The sequence below is a fragment of the Panthera pardus genome, unplaced genomic scaffold (assembly GCF_024362965.1).
Source record: "Panthera pardus isolate Hobbes unplaced genomic scaffold, ASM2436296v1 HiC_scaffold_2, whole genome shotgun sequence".
In the NCBI taxonomy this organism is placed as follows: domain Eukaryota; kingdom Metazoa; phylum Chordata; class Mammalia; order Carnivora; family Felidae; genus Panthera; species Panthera pardus.
In genome coordinates, this window is record NW_026526765.1 from 96,031,359 (window position 1) to 96,058,596 (window position 27,238).

Consider the following 27,238-nt stretch of genomic DNA (forward strand, 5'->3'; position numbering starts at 1 on the left):
GGCTTTTATCAATATGATTATGTACTGGAAACACTCTTAAAAATCAATAATTAAACTCACACAAACAGTCAAATAATTCAGTATTCGGCAGAATATAAATTACCATGCAGTAACCTTCATGTCCACAAATAATAACCAGTTAAAGGAGATAATGCTACAGAAAGCCCCATTTCAATAGCAACAGAGAAGATAAAATACTTAGGAATAAATTTAACAAGCAAAGCACAAAACTGGTATGAGGACAATTTTTAAAACTTCTACAAGACACAAAAATAGACTTAATAAATGGAAGATAACCTTTGCTTTTAGATATGGCAACTTAATATTATAAATATTTCAGTTGTTCCTAATTTAATTTATAAATTTAATGCACTTCCAATAAAAATACCAACAAATTAAAAACATTTAAAAAATATTTATTTATTTTTGAGAGAGAGAGAGAGAGAGAGAGACAGAGCACAAGTGGGGGAGGAGCAGAGAGAGACGGAGACAAAGAATCCAAAGCAAGCCCCAGGCTCTGAGCTGTCAGCACAGAACCCGACACAGGGCTCAGAGTCATGAATCACAAGATCATGATCTGAGCCGAAGTCAGATGTTCAACCGACTGAGCCACCCAGGCACTCCCCAGCAAAAATTTTTTTAATGGAACCGGGCATGTTGATGTTAAAGTTCATATGACAAAATAAGCATACAGGAATAACAAGGAAAACAGTAAAAATTAAGTTATGAGGAGTCACTATTCCTATCATACATTAAAACATATTGAAAAGCCTCTGTAACTGAAACAGTGTGGTACTGTTATCTGGACAGGAAACCAAGAAATAGACTCAAGTATATGAGAAAATTAAGCTTATAATAAATGTGGCATCTCATAGCAGTGGGGCAAAGATGGACTGCCTTTTTAAAAATATTTTTTTAATGTTTATTTTGAGAGAGAGCAAGAGACAGATTGCAAGCAAGGGAGGAACAGAGAGAGAGAGGGAGACACAGAATCTGAAGCAGTCTCCAGTCTCTGAGCTGTCAGCACAGAGACTGATGCAGGGTTCAAACCGATGGACTGGGAGATCATGACCTGACCCGAAGTCAGCTTAACCAACTGAGCTACCCAGCTGCCCCAAGATGGACTTCTTTATTTTCTTTATGAACGGTGCTAGGATAACTGGGTAAGCATTTGGAAAAAGACAAAATTAGATCCATATTTCACATCATACACAAAAATAAATCCTAATGGATGAGGGATCTAAATGTGAAAAGTGAAGCCACACAAAAACTAGAAGAAAACATGGGTGAATTTAACTTTGGTATAAGGAAAGTCTAACCATGACTCAAAATCCAGATGCAATACAAAAAGAATTGATAAATTTGACTACATTAAAAAAAATGACGGCATATCAAAAAACACCATAGCAAAATATTTGACAGTTGACAAACTGGGAGAAAATATTTGTGGTACATATCATAGTATCATACTCTCTGAAAATGCACATACACTTTAATTCAGCAATTCCAGTTATAGGGATTTATCCTTCAGATAGACCCAATGTGAGAAATATCATATGCATGAAGATAGTTAAAGAGGTAACATCTCTAATATATAAAGAACTCTTAAAATTGAGGGGAAAAGGGGTGCTTGGTGGCTCAGTTGGTTAAGCATGTGACTTGATTTGGCTCAGGTCGTGGTCTCATGGTTTGTGAGTTTGAGCCCTTTGTCAGGCTCTGTGCTTGCGGCACTGAACCTGCTTGGGGTTCTCTCTCTCTCTGCCCCTCCCCCTCTCGAGTTCTCTCCCTCTCTCTCTCAAAAGAAACAAGTAAACTTAAATGAAAATTGAGAAAAAGACTGAACCTAGTCAAAAATGACACAATTCACAAAATTGATGTAAAAAATAGCTCTTCAAATCTCAAAAGATGTTTAAACTCATAAAGATGTTTACTCATAAATATGAAACCAAAAACTATCCTAAGATACCATTTCTCATATCAGATGGCAAAAAATTTAAAGTATAGCACTTTAATGGCTGCTAACAATGAAAACTGGTACTACCCATATATATAAATATGTATATATATATATATATATATATATATATATATATATATATACATTTGGGGGAAAGCAGAATTGGAGGTATTGACTATAAACTCATGGTTTTATATCTGTATGTATGTGTCAGTATGGTATATATATACACTTATGTATGTGTGTGTGTGAATACATACATCTAGTTCCTATCTTTGTCTGATGAGAGATCCTAGAACTAATGACAGCCCAGAGGCAACCAGCATACCTATAACACAGACACTGGTTTCTAGATGTCATCCTCCACTAAAAGGAATCACAGTTCCTAGGAGAAATGTTAATTCCACAGTTAGGGAAGGAAAAATACAAGATGAATCTAGAATATCTCTTTGCACCAAAAAGTAAGAGAGTGCTCAGAGGTTAAAGAGGATATGCCAAAAGGACACAAGAGCTAGAATGAAGGGGCTCCCATTGGGTAAATCAGAGGAAATCGGAGGATTGAAATAATTATAGTAAAGTATTATAGCACAGTGATTAAAACAAGAAGCCATGATTTCGTAGTAATTTATTTATTTATTTATTTATTTTTATTTAAAAAAAAAAATTTTTTTTTAACGTTTATTTATTTTTGAGACAGAGAGAGACAGAGCATGAACGGGGGAGGGGCAGAGAGAGGGAGACACAGAATCGGAAGCAGGCTCCAGGCTCTGAGCCGTCAGCCCAGAGCCCAACGCGGTGCTCGAACTCACGGACTGTGAGATCGTGACCTGAGCCGAAGTCGGACGGTTAACCGACTGAGCCACCCAGGCGCCCCCGTAGTAATTTAAATAAGCAAATTAATGAGGGAGAAGGCAAACTTGGCAACTACTAAATATAGAAGGATGATGGAATTAGAAAATCACCGTTCAGCAACCATCCTAATAATAATAGATCAAAGCAAGAAGTATCACTGGGCACTAAAACTAATAAGCAAAACTTTTAGAAATAACAAAATATAAACATATTCTCAAAGTATCTCCCCATAAAATAATGATCAGTTAAATATTAACTTTACAGCAGAGAAATGGCTACCTTAACAAAGTGATCAGGGCACCTGGGTGGCTCAGTCGGTTAAGCGGCCGACTTCGGCTCAGGTCATGATCTCGCGGTCCATGAGTTCAAGCCCCGCGTCAGGCTCTGTGCTGACAGCTCAGAGCCTGGAGCCTGTTTCAGATTCTGTGTCTCCCTCTCTCTGACCCTCCCCCGTTCATGTTTTGTCTCTCTCTGTCTCAAAAATAAATAAACGTTAAAAAAAATTAAAAAAAAAAAAAACAAAGTGATCAAATAAGACATCAACATCATGTCCTTCTTAATATGAAGCAACAAGAAGATATATCACTGTTAGGATATTTTTGCACAAACCCATCACCTGAGTCAGGAAACATCAGACAAACTCCAACTGAGAGATTTCATAATCACCAACCTTTACTGCATATCATGTGTTCAATACATAGACAGAAAATCGAATTAGCTCTTTTTGATTAACTCATTTGCACATTTCCAGAGCATGATTAGCATAGGTTTTTATTTGAAAATGCAGGATATGAGAAATCTCAGTGCAAGTTTAGCTAGTTTCTGGAGCAGGTGGTCAATGGAGGGACTGTTTCTGCAGATTAGCAGCCATGTTTGGTCAATTTGTGTGTGTGTGTGTGTGTGTGTGTGTGTGTGTGTGTGTGTGTTTTATTTTTTATTATTTTTTTTATTTTTTATTTTTTCAATATATGAAATTTATTGTCAGATTGGTTTCCATACAACACCCAGTGCTCATCCCAAAAGGTGCCCTCCTCAATACCCATCACCCACCCTCCCCTCCCTCCCACCCCCCAACAACCGTCAGTTTGTTCTCAGTTTTTAAGAGTTGGTCAATTTGATTTCTATCAGGAAGGGTAGAGAGAAACAGTTATGGGGAAGACATGCAAGAGTCATAGTGGAGAATTCTCAAGACTTTAACATCTTGCAGGGTCTTTAAAGGAAATTTTCAAGTCTTCACATAAGAGTCAAACAGCAATTAAAAATTATTCTTTTGAATTTAATGCTAAATTTAAATTTTTTCCTAAATTTCACTGACTCCACTAGAGATGAAAGTGGATGTGACAAACTAATCCACTTCATGCAAAGTAAAATAATTACATGCAAGAGGAACAAAATCCATGTGTTAAAGCATAATTAAAAATTTTTTTAATTAATTTTTTTTTTTTTTAATTTTTCTTAACGTTTATTTATTTTTGAGACAGAGAGAGACAGACAGAGCATGAACGGGGGAGGGTCAGAGAGAGGGAGACACAGAATCTGAAACAGGCTCCAGGCTCTGAGCTGTCAGCACAGAGCCCGACGCGGGGCTCGAACTCACGGACTGTGAGATCATGACCTGAGCCGAAGTCGGACGCTTAACCGACTGAGCCACCCAGGCGCCCCTTAATTAATTTTTTAACGTTTATTTATTACAGAGAGACAGAGAGACACAGAGCGTGAGCAGGGGAGGGGTAGAGAGAGGGGGAGACACAGAATCTGAAGCAGGCTCCAGGCTGAGCTGTCAGTACAGAGCCCGAGGCTGGGCTCCAACTTATCAGCCTTGAGATCATGACCTGAGCGGAAGTCAGACGCTCAACCGACTGAGCCACCCAGGCACCCCTAAAGGATAATTTTTAAAAAAGATAAAATCATGACTCTTGTACAAATATAAAAAAGAATACATGTTGAAGATTTTATTTCGTTCACTAATGAGGAAACTGGTAAGGTGTTAAAACGAATTCAAAGGACAATCCAAGGATCAGATCAGGAATATTACAATAAATGTGCAAGTGGAGGCCGAACTGCTTTCATCCATGGTGGTTGGTGAGGATTGCCACTCCGCTGGACAGAATTCATCTGCATATGTATAAAGAATTGGTTTCCATTGCTATCAGTTATCCACAACTTAAAATGCTGTGAAATAATTCCCATGGAATCAGACTCAGATAACCTGAAGGGATACAGTGCATAATTTCCCCCATATAACTATAAATAGTTATAGTCTATCTCCAGACATGGAACAGGCAGAAAGTTTTGGATGGCAATGTACTAATCATAAGGCTAACTTCCCAATTCAATGAGCATGTGATTAAGGGTATTTTTTCCTTCCATCCACAGATGATTTCGGGCAAATAAGATACTTTACTTCTTTGGTTCATTAGTTGAGTGTCAGGGAGCCAGCCATGAAGGGGCTTCTACCTAGACAAACTAATGAGCTACTCAATGGTCACACGACACTCCAAACAATCCTCAGGCAGCCTCAGTAAAACTGCACCTTCAAAAGGGCACCCTGCAATCGGAGTGTGTATTTGGCTCCTTTCTGGGTAGTGAGGAGGAAGTGGCTTCACAGGCGTATACTATTCAAAATGAATCTGAAACATCACCTAGAGCTCTATCTCTCCAACGACTTCTCACTTGCACAAGGCTGAGTTCTTTTGCCGGAAATGATTCCTCTACGACCTTTAAAACATCACACAGCTCAGGATCTGAGTTCGGGTTAGGCTCAACCAACTAAAAGCTTCTTTATTGGGGGGAGTGAGGGAAGAAAGGTGCATTAACTAAATTTCCAGTTGCCGAGGTTGTTGCGAAATTTAACGAAAGACTTTGTAAACTGCGAAGAGTTACTAAAAAGAACAAATCTGCTCCTCTTTGAGGATGCTACGATGCAATCGTGGCTCCTATCAAGTGAGTTTCCACGGAGCTGAGCTGCGGGAGCCCCGAGTGCTTCTTCGCTGGCTCCTCCCCCGTCACACCGGCCCGGGATCGGTGGGGGCTCGGGCGCCGGGTCTCTCCAGCCCGCAGTCGGCCGCGGGTGAAATCCCTTGCGGAGGCGGGGCAGGCCCCGGCCGCCCAGTTCCTGATTCTATAACCGGTGTCTGAGGCTGGCGGCGCCACAGGCTCGGGGACCGTGGGCCGCGAAGGATGGGCCGGCGCGGCGCTGCGAGCCTGCCCCAAGGCCCCAGCCGGCGGCGGCCGCTCCTCCCCGGCGTCCTCCCCTTGCTGCTGCGGCTGCTACTGCTGCCGTCCCGGCCGGGCGCAGGAGCCGGGGCCGACCGGCCGCCGCATCTCGTCTTCGTGTTGGCGGACGACCTGGGCTGGAACGACGTGAGCTTCCACGGCTCGAGTATCCGCACGCCGCACTTGGACAAGCTGGCAGCCGGCGGGGTGCTCCTGGACAACTACTACACGCAACCGCTGTGCACGCCATCGCGGAGCCAGCTGCTCACCGGCCGCTACCAGGTACGCAGCGCCCCCGGCGGCCCGCCAACCCTGCGCCGGCGCGGGGCTCCGCCCCTCCGGGAGCCGCCGCTATGCCTTCCTGCCCCAGCGCGCCAGACGGCCCCCGTAGCCTCTTGGAAGTGGGCCGGGAGGCCGGGGTGGGCGCTGGCTAGACGGGGTCAGCTCCCCGAGCAGCGTCCAAGCGAGGGGACTGCTCACCCTGGCGGCGCCTTCTCCGCTTCTCCCAGGCCCGCAGGCCGCCGCGGCCTCTGCGCATGCCCGTTCCAAGGCCACCCGCAGCCCCGGCACCCCACCTCCTCCGGTGCTTTTTCTGTCTTCCGTTTTCTAAAGGTCGAGGTGAAAGGGTGTCTGGCGTCTGGCGGAATGCTAGTTGCTGGGCCTCCGAGCCGGGAGCCGGTAGGCCGAAGGGTCAGAGTAGACTCCGCGGGGAGGTCCTGAAGAGGGCTGATGGAGAGGGAGCCGGCTGGACACCCCCGAGTGGAGCAGTGAGAGGAGAGGAGCGGGAAAGCAGTGGCTGGGTGATGGGTTAAAGGAAAAGTGCCTGCAGTGGGTGCGATTCTGCTCCTTGTGAACGCCGCGGTCCTAGGTTAGGCCTGTCACCAGAGATTCATTTTTCCAAGTTCTCAGCACGATGAACCTACGCAGGTTGATTTTTCTTGGGCTGCTGATAATTCCTTTCTAATTTAACTTGTGTTCAATGCCTCTGAGCATCTTTCTCTATTTATCATTAAAGTATAATTGACATATACTATCCTGTTAGTTTCAGGTGTACATGATAGTAATTCGATATTTTTATACATTATAAAATAATCCTCACAGTCTAGCTACCGTTTGTCACCATACAAAATTAGGACAGTGTTATATTGGCTGTATTCCCAATGCTGTGCATTATATCTCCATGACTTACTTATTTAATATCTAGAAGTTTGTACCTCTGAATCCTCTTCACCTTTTTTGCCTTCCTTCCAGCCCTTCTCCCTTTGGTAACCAACTGTTTCCTGTATCTATGAATCTGTTCCTGTTTTATTTTGTTTGTTCATTGTTTGGTTTTTTAGTATTCCACATATAAGTGAAATCGTATGGTATTTGTCTCTCTCTGACTTATTTCACTTAGCATTATACCTTCTAGGTCTATCCATGTGACAATGGTAAGATTTCATTCTTTTTTATGGCTGAGTAGTATTCCATTGTATATATACTACATCTAATTTATCATTTCATCCATGAATGGACACTTAAGTTGCTTCCGTATGTTGGCTATTGTGAAGAATTCTGCAAAGATCATAGGGGTGCACAGATCGCCTCAGATTGGCTTACCATTTTCCTTAAAAATTTTGAAGTTTATTTTTTTGAGAGAGAGCAAGCAAGCAAGTGTACATGAGCACACAAGCGGGGGAGGGGCAGAGAGAGCATTCCAAGCAGGCTCTGTCCTGTTAGTGCAGAGCCTGAGGCAGGGCTTGAGCCCACAAACCATGAGATCATGACCTGAGCCAAAATCAGGAGTCTGATACTTAACTGACTGAGCCACCCAGGCACCCCTGGCTGGCCATTTTCTTTGGATAACTACCCAGAAGTGGAATTTCTGGGTTGTGTTATACCTCTATTTTTAATTTTTTGAGGAGCTTTTGTACTATTTCCCATAGTGGCTGCATCAATGTACCTGATTACCAAAAGTGCAGGAGGGTTCCCTTTTCTCTGCATCCTTACCAACACTTGTTATTTCTTGTTCTCTTCATACTAGCCAGTCTGACAGATGTAAAGTGATATCTGACATTATCTCTTTAAAAGCTTTTCTTTAAAAACTTCTGTGTAGTTAACAGAGATATTATACTTGTAGAGTGTGCACATATGTTAAATAAGAATATCAAGAACGTTTGCATGGTGCTTTACTGTTTTTAAAGTTAATTCTTGAAACAGCCCATGAGGTAGCTATAACTTCCAATCCCCCTTTACAGATGAGGAAGTAAACTTGTAGAAGTTTGATAGCATGTTAAGAATCACCCAGCTAGAGGGACTCCTGGATGGCTCAGTTGGTTAAGGTCTGACTTTGGCTCTGGTCATGATCTCATGATTCGGGAGTTCGAGCCCCACATTGCTGAGCCTGCTTGGGATTCTCTCTCTCCTCTCTCTCTGCCCTGCCCCACTTTTTCATTCGCTCTCTCTCTCTCTCTTTCTCCCCCTCAAAATAAATAAACTTAAAAAAAAAAAAAGAAATACACAGCTAGAAAGTATTTAAATTGGGTCTGTGCCTCTCCTGTATCCATTAGTCCTCTCAGGCCTATAAAATTATATCCTATTTGCTTAATCTGAATAAGATTGATGATTTTATAAGATCCTGATGTGATTATGACTATATTAAATACAATAAATGGTTACCATTTGAGAACACCAGCATACCTCCTTATATACGGACTGTTTATTCAACAAGCATATTTTGAGTCCTTACCATGCAAGTCATGGGATATGCTTGAAACTTCCCCTCTTAAGTCTATGTGCATGTAGCCTTTCAGATCAACTGTAGCCTCATGTTGTCCTGAGATCAAGAGAAGGGAGGGTTTATTTGCAATAACGATTTCCACAGTGATCTGAAGACTTGTAGAAACAGAAAAGATATAGCTTGACTACAGGCCCGAGAAGTAGCTGTAGCCAGGGTTTGCAATGGAGATAAAGGATGGTTGCCTTCACCATCAACCGTAAGTCCTTTCCACAGGTCTGGCTTGGGCTGCAAGGTGTAATCAGGAAGCTCTGCTCTAAGGCAGATCTTATCCTGGACAGTTTGTAGTAAAGGAATGTTTGTGTAAAGAAGAAAGGAGAGAAGGCAAGGCCTGCCCAGAATAGTTCTGCATTTGCTCTGAAATAAGAGAACTGAACTCAAATTGCAGAAGAATGGGAGGGCCATTCATTTCTCTAACTTCCTCTCTTCCAACAGTCTTGAACAGGAAAGCAAATACCATACTTCAAAAAACTTGTTCATATAGGGGCACCTGGGTGGCTCAGTCGGTTAAGCGTCAGACTTTAGCTCAGGTCATGTTCTCGTGGTCTGTGGGTTTGAGCCCCAAGTCGGGCTCTGTGCTGACAGCTTGGAGTCTGGGGCCTGCTTCTGATTCTGTGTCTCCTGCTCTCTCTGCCCCTCCTCTGCTCATGCTCTGCCTCTCTCACTCTCAAAAATGAATAAATGTTAAAAAATAAAAATAAAAACAAAACTTGTTCATATAATTGACTGCTTTTGTCCCCTAACATCCTCCTCCACCAGTCACCACTGTCTGTCTTGGAGGAAAAAAAGTGCATAGAGTACCCTGTGGTTACGATGTGAAGGAAGGGTAGAGGCTGTGTACTCCAAAATAGTTTAGAGCCCTCTCAGTGTAGCAAGCTAGCCTCCCCAGTTGACTTTTTTGCTTGACTTTTCTCCCGTTTTATTCTGGGTTCAGGAGACCCAATGGCAGATTACTTCAGATTAGCAAGCATCCTTTTTTAAAGGAGCCAACATTGGGGCACCTGGGTGGCTCAGTCAGTTGGACTCTTGATTTCGGCGCAGGTCATGATCTCTCAGTGGGTGAGTTCAAGTCCCCATATTGGGCTTTGTGCTGACAGTGTGTAGACCCTTGGGATTCTCTCTCTACCTCTCTTTCTGCACTCTCCTGCTTGCACGCGCACGCTCTCTCTCTCTCTTTCTCTGTTTCAAAATAAATAAATAAACATAAAAAAATAAATAAAGGAGCCAACCTTTTGGGAACTAAGGAGCCTTATTGCTCTTAGACACAATATACTGATACCATTCTGAACACTTTACATTAATTCATTTAATTGTCTCACAGTCCGATGAGGTGGCTACTACTTTTATCCCTATTTGATAACAAGGAAGACAAGGCTGTTTATTTATTTTTGAGAGAGAGAGAGAGAGAGAGAGAGAGGACAAAGCTGGAGCGGGAGAGGGGCAGAGAGAGAGGGAGACACAGAATCCAAAGCAGGCTCCAGGCTCTGAGCTGTCAGCACAGAGCCCGACATAGGACTCGAACCCACGAACTGTGAGATCATGACCTGAACTGAAGTCGGATGCTTAACCGACTCAGCCACCCAGGCGCCCCTTTAACTTCTTTCAATAATGTTTTATAGTTTTCAGCTTACAAGTGTTGGAGTTGTTTGGTTATATTTATTCTTAAGTTTTTATTCATTTTGATATCATTATAAATAGAGTTGTTTTCTTAATTTCATTTTCAACTGTTCATTTCTAGTGTTTGGAATGCAACTGATGTTTGGTCTGTAGCCTGCAACCTTGCTGAACTTAACTAGTTCTGAAAGCGTGCGTGTGTGATATTTAGGATTTTTATATACACGATGCTGTCATTTGCAAATAGAAATAGTTTTGCTTTTTCCTTTCCAATCTGAATGCTTTTCATTTCATTTTCTTGCCTAATTGCCCCGACTAGAAACTCCAGTACAATGTTGACTAGAAGTGGCAAGAGTGGACATCCTTTTCTTATTTGCGATCTGAAAGGAAAGCTTTCAGTCTATCACCATTTAGTATGATGCCTTCGTTCATTCTTTCATCCAACAAATATCTGTTGAGCAGCTATTTATGCCAGGCATTGTGCTATACTCTGGGGATCTCCTGGTGCTTATAATCTGTTGGAGGTGAGATGAGGAGTGACCAAGCATGGGATGAAATAAACATATAAACAAATGAGTAAGCGAGGTGAATTTATTTTATTTCTTTATTTTTAAAGTTTATTTTGAAAGAGGGAGTGCGAGCAGGGGAGGGGCAGAGAGTGAGGGAGAGAGAGAAAATCCCAAGCAGGCTCCACACTGTCAGCGCAGAGTCCAATGCAGGGCTTGAATCACGAACCAGGAGATCATGACCTGAGCAGAGATCAGGAGTCAGGCGCTTAACTGACTGAGCCATCCAGGTGCCCCACTGGGTGACTTGAAATGGCCTGGTAATAAATGTAGAGAAGAAAATAAAGTAGGTCAAGTGTAAGTTGCTCAGGAAATTATCTCCACGCAGGTGTTGGGGACAGAGGCCAGAATGGAGAGGAATCAACCATTCAAAGATCCTGGGAAAGAGAATTTAACACAGTGGGAGGGACAGCCAGTTAAGGCTCAAGGCTGCAGTGAGTTCTTTTTAAGAAGGGGACGAGGCCTTTGTGATGGGAACTCAGTGTAGGTGGGTATGGAAAGCGCGGTAGGAGCTCACAGAGGGAGGCAGGGTCTCCCTGTGCTAATGCTGCCTGCTCAGGATAAAATATTAAATTTCAACTTACTTACTCATGTTTTCATAATGATGTTACATTGAAGGCTACTGTATATTAAAGCATATTTCTTTTTGTTTTAATTAAAAAATGTTTGTTTATTTTTGAGAGAGAGAGCACTCCAGAGTCAGGGGGCAGGCAGAGAGATAGGGGGACAGAGGATCCAAAGGGGATTCTGCACTGACAACAGTGAGCCTGACACGGGGCTCGAACTCATGAACCATGAAATCATGACCTGAGCTGAAGTCGGATGCTCAACTGACTGAGCCACTCAGGTGCCCCTATTAAAGCATATTTCTAATCTAACAGTGTTATAAGTAAATATATTTTAAGGAGCCACAATAAAGTGCTATGTGGCATTCTTTGTATACATGTTAGTCCAGTTAGAATTAAATTTTTTATCCTACTCCGCCTTTTTAAAGTAAGCTTATTTTTCATACAGAGAAAGACAGATACCATATGTTTTCACTCTTATGTGGATCCTGAGAAATTTAACAGAAACCCATGGGGGAGGGGAAAGAAAAAAAAAAAAAAGGAGGTTAGAGTGGGAGAGAGCCAAAGCATAAGAGACTCTTAAAAACTGAGAACAAACTGAGGGTTGATGGGGGGTGGGAGGGAGGGGAGGGTGGGTGATGTGTACTGAGGAGGGCACCTTTTGGGATGAGCACTGGGTGTTGTATGGAAACCAATTTGACAATAAACTTCATATATTGAAAAAAAAAATAAAGCTTATTTTAAAAATTGTCTTTGGGAAATATATTCCAGGTTTCAAATATAAGACATTTAAATAGAGCTACGTGTAAAAAAAAACCAAAAAAAACCAAAAAAAAACCTTTCTGTCTTGACTCTCAGCCTTCCTTTCTGTAGGGAGCCCCTATTTGTTATTTATTATTTATTAGTTTCTTAGTATCCTTCAGAGGCACATTGTGCATATAATGAAATAGATTTTATATTCATTTTCCCCTTGGTTGAAATCTCAAGACTGAAATATTAATTTAAAAATCCTAGGGCACCTGGATGGCTCAGTTGGTTAAGTGTCCAACTTTGGCTCAGGTCATGATCTCACAGTTCATGGGCTTGAACTGTCAGCACAGAGCCTGGAGCCTGCTTCGGATTCTGTGTCTCCTTCTCTCTCTGCCCCTACCCCCCTCAAAAATAAACATTAAAATTTTTTAAAAATATATTTAAAAATCCTTTAGAGGGTGGGAGGATAGGACATATTGTTTGTGGGTACAAACTTGCAACAAGTAGTAATTAAGACCTAGAAATCTAATTGTACACTATCGTCAACCTAGTCAACAATACTGTATTAAAATCATCAAATCTGCAGGGCGCCTCGGTGGCTCAGTCGGTAAGCGTCTGACTTCAGCTCAGGTCATGATCTCACAGTTCTTGAGGTCAAGCCCCGCATCGGGCTCTGTGCTGACAGCTCAGAGCCTGGAGCCTGCTTTGGATTCTGTGTCTCCCTCTCTCTCTGCTCCTACCCCACTCACACTCTGTCTCTCTCTCAAAAATAAATAGTTAATAAAAATTAAAAAAATAATAATAAAAAAATAAAAATAAATAGAATCATCAAATTTGCTAAGAGACTAGAACTTCATGATTCCAACCACTAAAAAGAACATGGTAGACGTGTTAATTATTGCTACAATGGCAATGATATCACAGTGTATAAATGCGGCACACCTTAAACTTACAGTGTTATATGTCAGATATATTTCAATACAAATACGTAATCAAGGTATTTGTAAAAGTGACCAGATAAATAAAAATGCATCAGCTTTTCTAATAGAATTTGTATAGTGCTTTTTAGTTCAAAAGAAGACTTGAAAATGCTGAGTTTCTGGGGCGCCTGGTTGGCTCAGTTGGTTGGGTGTCCGACTTCAGCTCAGGTCATGATCTCACAGTCCATGAGTTCGAGTCCCCCATCTGGCTCTGTGCTGACAGCTCAGAGTCTGGATGGAGCCTGCTTCAGATCTGTGTCTTCCTCTCTCTCTCTGCCCCCCACCCTCACTCACACTCTGTCTCTCTCTCTCAGAAATAAATAAACATTTAAAAAAAAAAAAAGAAAATGCTGAATTTCTTTATTCTTACACATTGACTCTATTCAATATGAAATATTCGTTTTACCTTTGCACTCTTAGTACACACTTTATTTTATTTATTTAAAAAAAAATTTTTTTTTTAACGTTTATTTATTTTTGAGACAGAGAGAGACAAAGCATGAACGGGGGAGGGTCAGAGAGAGGGAGACACAGAATCTGAAACAAGCTCCAGGCTCTGAGCTATCAGCACAGAGCCTGACGCGGGGCTCAAACTCACGGACCGCGAGATCATGACCTGAGCCGAAGTCGGCTGCCCAACCGACTGAGCCACCCAGGCGCCCCTCTTAGTACACATTTTAAATGTGGTGGTTTGTTCTCTGTTGTGACTTCTCGGTAGGATTGTCCTGCTTGGTCCTGGCCTAGAGAAGCACTCAGTGTTGAATGTGAATGTGAAATGAACAAATGTGCTAAGAACTTAAACACCTGAGCATTTCCTGTGAGAGTTCACGATCTTCCCTGCTTATGGTATGGTTGGTCTGCCATATTAGTGCCCCCGCTTCCTTTTTTAGAATCTAAAAAGATTAAAGGGTAACTAAAGTCGTAGGCCTTAGTAGGAGCACTTCCTTCTAGGAAAAAATAAATAAACAAGAAAAGTAACTTTGGTCCTCAATTGGGAACATACGTACCTTGGGAACTGAGGGGGCCACTCCATTAAAACTCTGTAACCTTGGCAGAGAATAGAAGCAATGAAAGATGACTTCAAGGTTTTATTCTTAAGGGACCCAAGTCACATTTTTCTTAATCATGCTGATAAACGGACAGGACATCTCAGGGCTTTTCACTCACCCCTGAAGCAGAGCCTTGGACAGGAAATGTAGGACGGAGGCTGTGCAGGAGCACTGTGGGTGATTGTTGACTTTTGCTTTGACTTTGCTTTAAGTTGCTGAGACCCGTGGCTGCAGGTAGAATAGGGCACTGCATACTGGCATGGGAAGAGGAAGGGGTTCTGCCTGAGGATGCCCTCTCCTCCCTGCCTCTTTTCCTGCCTACCCATTCTTTATCATCTTGCCTACCCAGCATCCTGCCTACCCATTCTTTATCATTCCCCCACCTGCTTGCCTCTCAGTGGACTCTTGTTCCTGTTTGCCTCTCCCTGGGCTCTAAGACTAGAAGTAGGGCAAAGAGGAGTGAAGAGCTAGAAGTAGGTGGAGTGACTGGGGAAGGAAGGAGGTCACAACTTGGGAGGGTTAACAGGACCCTCTGGAAATGGCCTCCAAGGAGCGAGAGGTAAGAGGAGCATACAGTACGGGGGCCATAGGTGCCTCTGAAGAGAAAGCACTTATGAGCCTGTATTCTTGTGCTTCCTTAGGGGGAGAAACATAGGATGCTTTAGCTCCATAGTGACAAATAAGATGGCCCCCTACTAAAGCACATCATGGCTATAATGCAGGGAGCCACGGATGACCTGATCTCATGGATCTTTTGTTTTTGCTAAAGCCAGGTGTCTCTCCTAAGCCTAGCCAGAGCCAAGAGGCGTTTTCCCAGAAGGGTAGAGGCACCTGGAGGCCATATTCTGGATGTATGAAGATGTTTTAAAGAAACAGTTCCGTATTTTACATGTTTTACTTCCCACGTAATTGGAAATGAGGCAATGAGGAAATAAGTTTGGGGCTCAGTGGAGTATGACCCATTGACTTACGGGATGTTTTTGCTGATTGATTTTTGAGGTTTGTTATTTCAAGAATCACCTTAAGTGTAAGTTGTTACTGTCTGGTAACTCTCTTTGTTTTTGTTTCTTTAATCTTATCATTTTGCTAAAAATTTCTTTTCCTCCATATTTTCCTACCTTCTCATTGTGAGCTTTTGGTTGGCTTTATAATTTAAACAGAGGAAGGCACTGAAACAGTTTTTGCCTTGTTTATTTTTACAAACAACATCCCTTTGTGGGTTTAGTCAGAGATTTACACTCTTTGCTAATCACCACCAAAATAAATAGACCCTTAAAACTGTCAGTGACACCAGCCAGTTCTGCAGCCCGAGTTCTGGAGGACCAGGCCAGATGGCAAAGTCAGGCCCCTAACACACATAATGTGTGTTCTGTAGCTCTTGGCTTCAACAGCATGGGCAGCTGACTGCATTTTAGAAAGCTTAGGGGGGAGGGAGCCGATTCTCCAGGATCCATTTGTTCTGTGGGGCAGCTCCAGGAATAAACCCTAAGGCGGCATGAGTGGTACTTGACCGTGGTTAAAACCTGTGGTGTACTGACTCAGACACAGGCTGGAAATTCTGAACTCCTGGCTGGCCACCAGCATGTTCTGTGATTGTGTTCCTGTCATGAAGCGTCCCTCTTAGCTCTCTGGTGCATAAAGGGGAGGGTGGAGTTGCTCGTTTTTCTGAAGTTTCAAGTACTATAGCAGTACTTGAAATTCTGTAGCAGAATTTTCAAGTACTGTGTACAAATACTTGGGTACAGTGAGAGTATGAGTTCATCTTGCACAGGTCAGATAGGACAGAATCTTCCTTCCATTCAACAGGATGTTATCTCAACACTAATTACGTTAGGGGAGAAACAGCATTCATTGCCATACTGGTAGCAGTGGTTCACATAGCCTCTGGGAGAGTTTATTATCAGTTTGGTGGAAATATTGTGCTCTGAGCTTCCAGATCAGAGATAATAGAGTTCCTGGACCTCTTAAAGGGGGGGATAAGTGAGAGGTTCTGATGTGGGAGCCGCCCTCCTCCCTCCCCCTTAAGTTCATGACACTCCCACTGATAGTTCCTTCCATGTCTACACAGGACAGAATAACTCACTGGATCAGATACATTTTTATATGCAACAAAATACACACACAAGGATTTTCATCACTTACCTCATGGAAGGAATCTAGAGACAAGCCAGGTCCTTTACTGATTATATAGACCCTTTGCCTTTGTGCAGGGAATCCTTGATGGTCCAGTAAAATCTTAGGAGAAGCTGTTTTTGGAGAGAGGATTTGGTTTAATGAAGAACGGATAGCCACACATGGTAGGTATAGAGTTACTCCTTTGGATTCTCATGTATTATCCGTATAACCCTCTCCATCTGTAATGCTCTCTGAACACTGAAGATGGGTGCTAGGATGGAATTGTTTTACGTACTGTTGTGTTTACAAGGGGACACTTCTTTTTCTATTGATTCCTATTGGTGCCCTGTTACCAGTCTGCCCCGTGATGCATGGTGTGGATCTGTCGTCCTGTGCTCTGTTGGAACCAGCTCCGCATTGGCCTGTTTACTGCTTCTCTACACATTACAGCTTCCTTACTTCCAATAGTGTTTGAACAGACTAAAAACATGTTTTTGGCTGTCATCCAGAGTTTGGCTTCCGCTTCCCCTGTAATGCCATAAAAATGCTCTGTCAAATAAATTCTCGGGAATTGAAGAGAACAAATTCTCTGCTCCATATGATTGTAGATAATAGAAACAGGCTTCAGCTGACCACCTGGCTTGATGCCCATGGTCTAGGAAAACCGAATCACACAGCATCCCTTGGCAGTGCTTTATAGCTATCAGAGTTAATTCTCTGCATGCGATGGATGAGCTTTCCACTTAAAGAAATCTGCACATAGCATTTATCTCCAATGAGTCTTTTGAATCCCATAAAATAATTACCTTTACTTTTCCTGCACCAGTGCCAATTCGTGTATATTAGAAAATTTTTGAACCTAGGGTTTATTTTCTGTCAAGTAAATTTCAAGTGTTAACCATGGACAGTCTTTCTATGATTTGGGGTGTGTGTGTGTGTGTGTGTGTGTGTGTGTTTTGAGAGCAGTGTTTCTTGTTCCCTGCCTGGATATTGTAACATCCTTAGTATTCAGGATCCCAGCTGGAAGGAGCTGGCATAGCCAAATTAGGATATTTAGGGAAGTTTACTTATAAGGGGACTGTTTTCAAGAGTGTGAATTGGGGGAAGGGGACCCCAAGTAAAAGTGTATAACCCAGTGGAGCTGTTACTAGTCCTGGACCGGAGGGGAAGGAAGGAAAGAACCTAGACACAGAGAGTGTCATGTAGAGAAGGCTGCCTTCAGGATGGCCTGCACAGAACTGGCCTGGTCTGGCAGTAAAGAACCACTTATCTCTTCTCTCCCTGTAATTTCGTGTCAGGGCTCCCCCTTGGCTGAACCCACTTAGAAGCCAGAAGGTGCAGAGTTCTTTGATTTGGTTCCCATAGGTCAACTTCCCCAGGGCAGAGAGCAGGACAGAAGGCAGAATGTGGATTCAGAAAGCTAGTGGAAGGCATCTGGCACATATCCCAGTGGAGGTGTCCAGTGATTTCTAGGAAAGGCATAGAAATCTTAATAGAAAACTTAAACTCATTTTATTTTTAAATAGTTTTAGCGATGTGTGATTGACATACAATAAACCACATATTTAAAGTATAGAATTTGATTAAGTTTTGATATGTATCTACTTATCACCACAGTCAGGAGAGTGAACGTATCCATCACCTTAAAAAGCAATCCGTTTTAATTTCACCTTAAAGATATTTTATATGGTTCTTTTAAAAGGGTATGGAAAGAGGGGCACCTGGGTGGCTTAGTCGGTTAAGCGTCTGACTTTGGCTCGGGTCACGATCTCACGGTCCGTGAGTTCGAGCCCCGCATTGGGTTCTGTGCTGACAGCTCAGAGCCTGGAGCCTGCTTCGGATTCTGTGTCTCCCTCTCACTCTCTGCCCCTCCCTGGCTCTCACTGTCTCTCTCTCAAAAATAAATAAAACATTAAAAAAAAACTTTAAAAGGGTATGGAAAGAGGAGTGCCTTGGTAGCTCAGTGGTTAAGCGTCCGACTTCGGCTCAGGTCATGATCTCGCAGTCCATGGATTCGAACCCCGATGTTGGGCTCCGTGCTGACAGCTCAGAGCCTGGAGCCTGCTTCGGATTCTGTGTCTCTCTCTTGCTCCCTGCCCCTCCCCTGCTCATGCTCTGTCTCCCTCTCAAAAACAGATAAAAATATTTTTAAAAAAGGGTATGGAAAGATAGCAGGAAGTGAAGCAATGGCAGGTGCAACTCAAAAAACATCAGTTCTGGAAAGAGACCCAAAAATGAAATTCAAAACAGTGTCAAAGCTTGCGAGAAAGCTTTTTTCAATAGTAGCTTATAATAAATGAGAAAAAAAAGATTGTGAGTGTGAATTTTTTTTTGGCTTCTACTTTGTATCCGTTTATTGCCATGTATTTAAAATAAGATAAAAATAATATGAGATAAAATTCTTTCTGGTCTGTGTAGTCAGTATTTGAATCTGAGAAAATCAGTGATTAATCAGTATTCAGTAGTGCCAGTAAAGCTGCGGATGTGAAGTTTCAGTGTACATTTTATCTGTTATTCACATGACCACAACATGCTTCTGGGGCAGGTCCAGGCTCAGGTGCGTATTCTCTATTATGCCACCCCATCTTTCAAGAAAGCGAATTGAAATGTAGTGGAGAAGGCATGAAATGTTATTGATAACAGGGGCACCTGCATGGCTCAGTCAGTTAAGCATCTGACTTCGGCTCAGGTCATGATCTCGTGGTTCATCAGTTCGAGCCCCACATCGGACTCTGTGCTGACAGCTCAGAGCCTGGAGCCTGCTTCGGATTCTGTGTCTCCCTCTCTCTGCTCCTCACCCACTTGTGCTCTTTCTCTCTCTGTCTCTCAAAAATAAATAAAAGTTAAAAAAAAATTTTTTAAAGAAATGTTATTGATAACAAAGCTTACAGTTATTCCTATGGCAGTTGAATGCTTAATATGCCCTTGGTGATAGAGCTGAGATGGGATTTAATTCCCAGAGCTTTATGCATTCTGCTTTAAATTATAAAAGCCAGTAAATCATTTGCAAACACATTTTTGCCATTTATTAATAGTTGCTTGCTACCCACCTGACAGCTGATGGAGGCCAGAGAGTTATGGCTTGGGTTGAGAACTGGCACTCTCAACCTTCTGTGTCCCCAGAGACCCATTTATGCTAAGGAAATCAGGAGTGGCCCGCCTTTTCTAGGGAAAGCTTGTGTCCAGTGCAGAGTTGAATGGGAGACCCCAGTCCCATTTCATATAAAGGAAAGTACCTCCCTGGCTAAGCTAGGAGCAGAGAAGAGGTGTGAGGTTTGGTGGAAGGGAGGAGCTGGGCAGGGCAGAGCCCCCAGGGACTCCAGTCATGCCCCAGCAGGGGGCGCAGTGGCACTTATCAGCATAGGAACTGTGACGGGCCACAATGCTTCCATGCTGGCCTTCGGATTCATCTAGCAAGTTCAGGGCTCAGGGTCTTTCCACTTTTTATCTCTTATGCCTAGATGATTCTTGCCTCAGCTTTTTCCAAGGCTCTGTCACTCTTTCCCTTGATTCAGATTACTGCTCAAATGTCTCCTTTTGAAGTTTCTTTTGCCACCCTCTCTAAAGAATCATCTCTGTCACCAGTGACCACTATTGGACATTATACATCACTTCTCAACATTTTTGGTCTTAGGACCTCTGCATCTGCTTAAAAATTATTACGGAACCTAAAGAGCTTATGTTAGGTGGCTTGCACCTTTCAAAATTCACCGTATCAAAAATTAAAATGGAAGTTTAAAAATATTTTTGTTCACTGAAAAACAGCAATAATAATTCCATTATATGTTAACATAAATAACTTATGAAAAGTACCTATATTATCCCAAACAAGATAATTGCAAGAAGAGTGATATTGTTATGTATTTTTGTATGTGTCTTTTATTAATAGAAGATAGCTTATTACAATCTGTCATTGTTTTGGTAAAAGTTTATGAAGAAGATCTAGCCTTACAAAGGTGGTTGGAAAAGGAAGGGTAATTTTAATAGCCTTTTCATGTAATTGTGGATATTCTGTTTTAATATCACACCAAGACTCAATACGTGATCATTTCTTAACAGCTGATTATTGTGTGGTCCTTGTACCCTGGGCGTAATAGTGTGAGCTGCTCTTATAGGTCAGACGGCTGCTTTTTTTTTCCCTTTCTTTTTTAATTTTTTTAAATGTTTATTCATTTTTGAGAGAAAGGGGGAGACAGAGAGGGAGAGATAAAGTGTGAGCAGGGGAGGGGCAGAGAGTGAGCAAGATACAGAATCTGAAGCAGGCTCCAGACTGCAAGCTGTCAGCACAGAGCCTGATGTGGGGCTCAAACTCATGAACTATGAGATCATGACCTGAGCCAAAGTTGGATGCTTAACCAACTGAGCCACCCAGGTGCCCTGGCTACTTTCTTTTTTTTCTTAAGAAAAGGTTGGTCACTGACATTTGAAATTATCGCTTCCATAAAAGTAGAATAAGACATGCAAGGCATTATTTTCATTATATTTTCAAATAACCCTTAAAAAAATATCACCTAATCTCGAAAGATTACAGAAGCTCCTTTTAAACCAATCACCAATTTCTCATGTGCCCAAAAATTGGAACACTTTTTCCTTGGTAGGTTCACACTTCATATTATGGTTACTTTTTTTGAGGTGGGAAGTGAAATGTTAGGTTAATGACTTCTAACATAATTCCTTGATAAATATTTATTGAAATATCTAATGTTTGTTATAGTGCTTTTGTTCATTTTTTCCAATCCTGTTTATATGTTCACTACCTTATTTGAATAAGTGAGTAAAGAACCATGCAGAAATATCCCTTGAGCTGGTACAGGAATTGAGTTAAACATTCAGGTCTACAGATATGTGCAGTACGTTAGGCATCCACTTTATCTACTTGTTCAGAATGTTTCAACATCATCGATCTATAATTTCGTGTTTATCTCTTTAAGATCCACACAGGTTTACAACACCAAATAATCTGGCCCTGTCAGCCCAGCTGCGTCCCTCTGGATGAAAAACTCCTGCCCCAGCTTCTAAAAGAAGCAGGCTACACTACCCATATGGTCGGAAAATGGCACCTGGGAATGTACCGGAAAGAATGTCTTCCAACCCGCCGAGGATTTGATACTTACTTTGGTAATGGAAATGCACATGTTTCTTTTACAACCTAGACTAGCTGCAGCCATCTCATAAAACACACCCAAGTGTAATCACATAACTGGAAACTTGAACACAGAATGAATCATTCAGCATTGCCGTGGGGCAACTTTCTAATGCCACCTCCAGAAATCTGGCTCTCTGCTCAGCTCGTGGTGGGCAGCAGTCCACAGGGAGGCACTTACCTTTGCCAGAGTACTAAATGCCATGTTGGGGCCTTGAAAGAGTTTGCTACGTCCACATCTGAGACCACTGTACTCTAGAGAACCTTATTACCAAAAGGGGATACACTTGCTTTTTAAAAAAATTCCAGGGGTGCCTGGGTGCCTCAGTTAAGCATCCGACTTCGGCTCTGCTCATGATCTCACGGTTTGTGAGTTCGAGCCCCACATCAGGCTCAGTGTTGACAGCTCAGAACCTGGAGCCTGCTTCGGATTATGTGTCTCCCTCTCTTTCTGCCCATCTCCCACTCACGCTCTGTTTCTCTCTCTCAAAAATAAATAAGCATTAAAAATAATTAAAAATAAAACAATTCCAGGCAAAACCCAACACAAGGATATTTCCTTCACAAAGTTTCACACTGTCTTTTTCTCTCCATGGTCTGTCCCAAAGATTTTTTTCTGGAGACTGTGGAGGAGACTCCATGGGCATCCTTCTCCCCTTCTGTGAGGTCTGTTTTTGAAATCACTAGATTGGGGAGGACCAATCAAAAAAATAAATAACAAATGGTAATAGGAAGGTTAATAAGAAATCAGAAGTATTTTATGGACTGGATAGCTGTATAAAAATGTGAAACCCAAAGTTAGTTTTAAAACTCACCTTCTTTTAACCTGTTACAAGCTGTGTCTTAATTAACAGCCTATTAATCTTACCGGTGGCTATGTATCTTTCTGACGAGTTCTTTTCATCTCGTGCTGTCTGGCGGTTTAGCTACATACTTCTCTCATTTGTCTCTTCGTTTATTTACAATCTATCACATCCAAAAAGGAACACACTGAACATAAAAGTTTTAAAAATAAATAGAATAGGGGTGCTTGGGTGCCTCAGTAAGTTGAGTGTCTGACTCTTGATTTCGGCTCAGGTCATGATCTCACTGTCTTGGGATCGAGCCCCGTGTCAGGCTCCATGCTGAGTGTGAACTTGCTTGGGATTCTCCTTCTCTCCTTCTGCCCCTCTCCCTTGCTCATGTTCTCTCTCTCTCTCTTTCTAAAATAAGTTTAAAAATAAAATAAAATAAAATAAAATAAAATAAAATAAAATAAAATAAAATAAAAATGAGGGTGAGTAGAAAAAGATGGAATCGCAGCATGTCACCAACTCACAAAAAACCTTCCTGGCTGTAGGTGAACTTCACATCGAACTCTGCAACTTTAGATTTCTTATGTCCAAAAAAAAAAAAAAAAAAAGGATATGGTTGTAAGAGTCGCATTATTTATAAGATAAATGGAAGCCAGATGTTCAGGAAGAGTAAAGCATTTTCTGGCTCTTAGACCTGAGAAATTTCTCCTTTGGGAAAAGGTGAGGTGGACAACATCATCAAAAACAGCATTTTAGTAATATAGTGGTGGTTTTCTTGTACGTGTTTCTTGAAACATTCCTTTTTATTCAAGGTAGGGCAAGAGTGCCAACGTGCATTTCGGTGATTGTATAGAGCCCAAACAATGCAGTCGAAACACACAGTTCTGTTGTGCCGTGTTGGATCTGGGGTTAAAGTTGAGATGCAGGGATATCAGGCATGAGGCCATATGCGCCTTGCTCCCATACAGGTTCTCTAGACATTGCTAATTAATCATGGCATTCTTTCTTGATGAAGCTGGATATATCCTCAGCATCCTGAAATAACAGTTAAAGTCAGACTTGGGTGTCAGACCTCTGTCATTTTGGAAATTCTAGAGGAAGAAACAGCCTGTATGTATATCCTTTGACAATTTTTACTCAGGCCTTTGCTGAAAGATGGGTTAATACCTATACTCTGGCAAGAGAAAGGACTATAGGTTTTTAAATTTTTTTTACTAAAAGCCAAGTCATGTATTTAAAAATTCAATTGTACAGAAGAAAATCATATCCTTTTATGAGAATTGAGAAGCCTGAGGATTCAGATGAACAAATAGCCCACATTCATATGGATTTGTAGATAGGAGGGTTTAATGACTATACAGTGGTTATCACTGTTATGACTTCGATGTTAAGTTAAAAAACTAGTCAGATAATTGTGGGGCTGGTTGCACAACTCTGAATACCTTAAAAACCATTGAAGTGTAAACTTTAAATGCGTGACTTAGATGGTATATGAATCATATCTCAATAAAACTGTTAAATAAAGAAGTCAGAGGGTTAGTTGTTCAAAATATATTTTCTGGGGCACCTGGGTGGCTACGTCAGTTAAGTGTCGGACTCTTGATTTTGGCTCAGGTCATGATTTCGTAGTTTATAGGTTTGAGCCCCATATTGGGTTCTGCGCTGACAGCGTGGAGCCTGCTTGGGATTTTCTGTCTCCTTCTCTCTCTGCCCCTCCCTGCTCACATTCTCTCTTCTCTCTCAAAAATAAATAAATATAAAAAAAAGTATTTTCTGATTTTTCCCAAAAAAGCATAGGTTGCCATCTTCTTTAGGCTCAGCATGTAAGTTCAAATCTGTGAATCATTGTTGTGATAAAAGCTGTATATGATTGTCACATGGTTGTTTGGTATCAGTCTGGCCGAGTATGTAAATAAATAGTTCTATTCCTGGAAACATCCTATTTGTAATATCTTTTTAATATTTATAGTTCATACATCTTTTAATCAAATATATGCTATGCTTATATTCTCCCAAGTAATAGAAAACATTTAACATTTACACAGAAATAACCTGAAGTGATTTCCTCAAGCTCTAATACCCAGAAGTTATTAAAAATCTCAGCTAGAACCCCAGTTTCCTGACCTCTCTAATCATCCATATAAGGGCTAAAATTTCTTCCTCAAGCTCTAATACCCAGAAGTTATTAAAAATCTCAGCTAGAACCCCAGTTTCCTGACCTCTCTAATCATCCATATAAGGGCTAAAATTTCTTTTGTGGATACATTTCTTTCTCTACTATATATTAATTAACAAACACATTGGATTTCCCTTTCTCTTACATCATCAGGAGAAAAGATTACTATTTAAAAGGTGAAAGGTGTTCTTAACACCGAAGGTATTCATTATATTCAGGACTTTGAATTTATTGAATCATGGAAAAGGAGGAAATTAATTAAAAATGAATTCATTTTTTATTTTTTTAAAAATTTTTTTAAATGTTTATTTATTTTTGAGACAGAGAGAGACAGAGCATGAATGGGGGAGGGGCAGAGAGAGAGGGAGACACAGGATCGGAAGCAGGCTCTGGGCTCTGAGCCATCAGCCCAGAGCCCGATGCGGGGCTCGAACTAACGGACCGCGAGATCGTGACCTGAGCTGAAGTCGGACGCTTAACCGACTGAGCCACCCAGGCGCCCCAAAATGAATTCATTTTTTAATGTAAACTGTGTAAGGATTTTGATTGTGATTATAGAGAATGTTCAGGACTGGGGAAAGGGCAAGACCAATTTTATCAATCTCATTTTAAGGTTAATAAGCATTGTTTGTTAGGAGATGGCTCAGAGCTTATTTCTTTTTAATGGTTGTATTGAAGTGTATTTCACACACCATATAATTCACCCAACTAAAACGTGTGCAATTTATTGATTTTTAATAAATTCACAGGTGGTGCCACTGTCATCCAATCCAATTGCAGAATATTTTCATCACCCCAAACAGAAACCCCATCCCTATTAGCAGTCACGCCCCATTTTCCCCCACCAATCCTAGGCAACTGCCGACACACTTTTTGTGTCTATAGATTTGCCTATTCTGGACATTTCATATAAATGGAATCATACAATATGCATGATTTTAATATTTTAGGAAAATAGAGAACATTTTCAGAAACAGCGATTCATTGAGAAAACCCATTTCTTTTCATGTTTAAATCCAAATTGTGAGATAAGTAGTTGATACCATTCAAGTTTGGGGCAAAACTGAGATCGCCGTAGGTAGAAAAATCTACTTTCTTGCACCACATTAATTTGATCTTTTGGCTCTGTTAAATTATGTCTAGAGCTTCTGTTTGGAAAGGTTTGTATCATTCACCAGTGGGTGTCAGCATCTGACTAAAGATGATTCTGCCTAGAGCTGCTTCTATAAATAACCTTGAAGCCAGTCTCCCAAGGTCAATATCAACATTATTTGAATCCTGTGTTCATTTATGTGATCACCTCAGAGTACAAATTTGTAAGAAATCACATTAACCGTATGCTATTTTTGCCGTTAGATAGCTTTAAAAGATTAAGATTTTGTCACCTTTACTGAATTTGAGAGTTACATGACAGAGCCTTATGTTCTGAAGACTTGCCTGAAGAATGGTTTTGATTTTTTTTTTATAACATTTTAATGCCTCCTGCTAACACATATAGAGATGTTAAGAAGTGGTGCTCTGATTAGCCTTGTCATTTGATTAGCCTTGTCATGGGTAATCAATTGCACTAGGCAATTAAAGGCTGAAACATTAGTTTGTTTAACAAGTTTTATGCTATGCTGACTACTTTCATCTCCCATTCTTGTTGTAGGATATCTCTTAGGTAGTGAAGATTACTATTCCCATGAGCGCTGTGCATTAATTGACAGTCTGAATGTCACACGATGTGCTCTTGATTTTCGAGATGGGGAACAGGTTGCAACAGGATATAAAAATATGTATTCGACAAACATATTTACTGAAAGAGCTACAGCCCTCATAACTAGCCATCCACCCGAGAAGGTAAGTCTTGCTTCTTTGTTAATATCAAAATTGTGTTTAAGGTAGCATCTCTTCAGGTGAATATAGAAAAAGGCTGCTTGTTTAGGAAGAAAATCCGTTCTAGGGATTTTTCAAATTTTGGAGTATATTGGAATCAGCCCGGGAAAGCTTGATAAAAATAGAAATTCCTAGAGCCCATCTCTAAGAGACTCATTCTTTGGGTCTGGGGAAAATCTGTACATCAGCATTTTAAAGAAACTCATCAAGGGTAATTCTGATGCCAAATGGGTCCCCAGATCACACTTTGAGGAATACTGTGTCTACAGTGTTTTAGTAGAAATATAGTTTTATTATTTTGGTGTATTTTGTGCATGTGCTATAAGCAATTAGTACATTGACTTTTTTTAAGTGACAGGCTTGTGTACAAAGATGAGGCTATATTATGGCAAATTTCCTGTTACGAGATCAACAAGCTTTAGGTTCAGGGCAAGTCCTCTTAACTTTGTATTTTAGGTATTCTAGATATTTTGCATTCCTATGTTAATTTCAGAATGAGCTGGTCAATTTCTACCAAAAAGTTCCTGCTTGGATTTGGATTTCATTGAATCTGTAGACCAACTTCACGAGAATGAGTATCTTAACAACATTAAATCTTTCATTCCCTAAACATGGTATACTAATGAGCCTGGTTTTTACATTTAATACACTGAAGTCACTGTGTATGTCACATAATAGAATCTTTTGATTTATTTAAAGGTAAAAATAGAAGAGAGTCAGAATTGCCTTAAAAACAATTTTTGTTGTTGTTGTTGTTAATCTAGAGTTAGCTTCAGAAGCTAAATTCTCTGAATATACCTTTAAAA

The 27,238-nt window shown here is 41.2% G+C and overlaps 1 protein-coding gene and 1 long non-coding RNA gene across 2 annotated transcripts in view; one reads left to right on the plus strand and one right to left on the minus strand.

The window, feature by feature from the left end:
- Nucleotides 1-5,349: 5,349 nt before the first annotated feature.
- The window catches only part of ARSB (arylsulfatase B), a 168,172-nt gene continuing 146,283 nt past the window's right edge, over nucleotides 5,350-27,238 (plus strand). Inside the window, exons 1-3 of the mRNA XM_053907252.1 lie at nucleotides 5,350-6,307; nucleotides 21,373-21,559; nucleotides 26,206-26,396. Coding sequence (XP_053763227.1) covers nucleotides 5,990-6,307; nucleotides 21,373-21,559; nucleotides 26,206-26,396 — 696 coding nt within the window. The 5' untranslated portion in view covers nucleotides 5,350-5,989. The remainder of the gene's footprint in view (nucleotides 6,308-21,372; nucleotides 21,560-26,205; nucleotides 26,397-27,238) is intronic.
- On the minus strand, nucleotides 10,993-16,722 carry LOC128778293 (uncharacterized). Its single transcript, XR_008423819.1, has 2 exons — nucleotides 16,469-16,722; nucleotides 10,993-11,238 (listed from the first exon to the last, which is right to left on the minus strand). It is a non-coding gene; the product is annotated as an uncharacterized LOC128778293 (long non-coding RNA).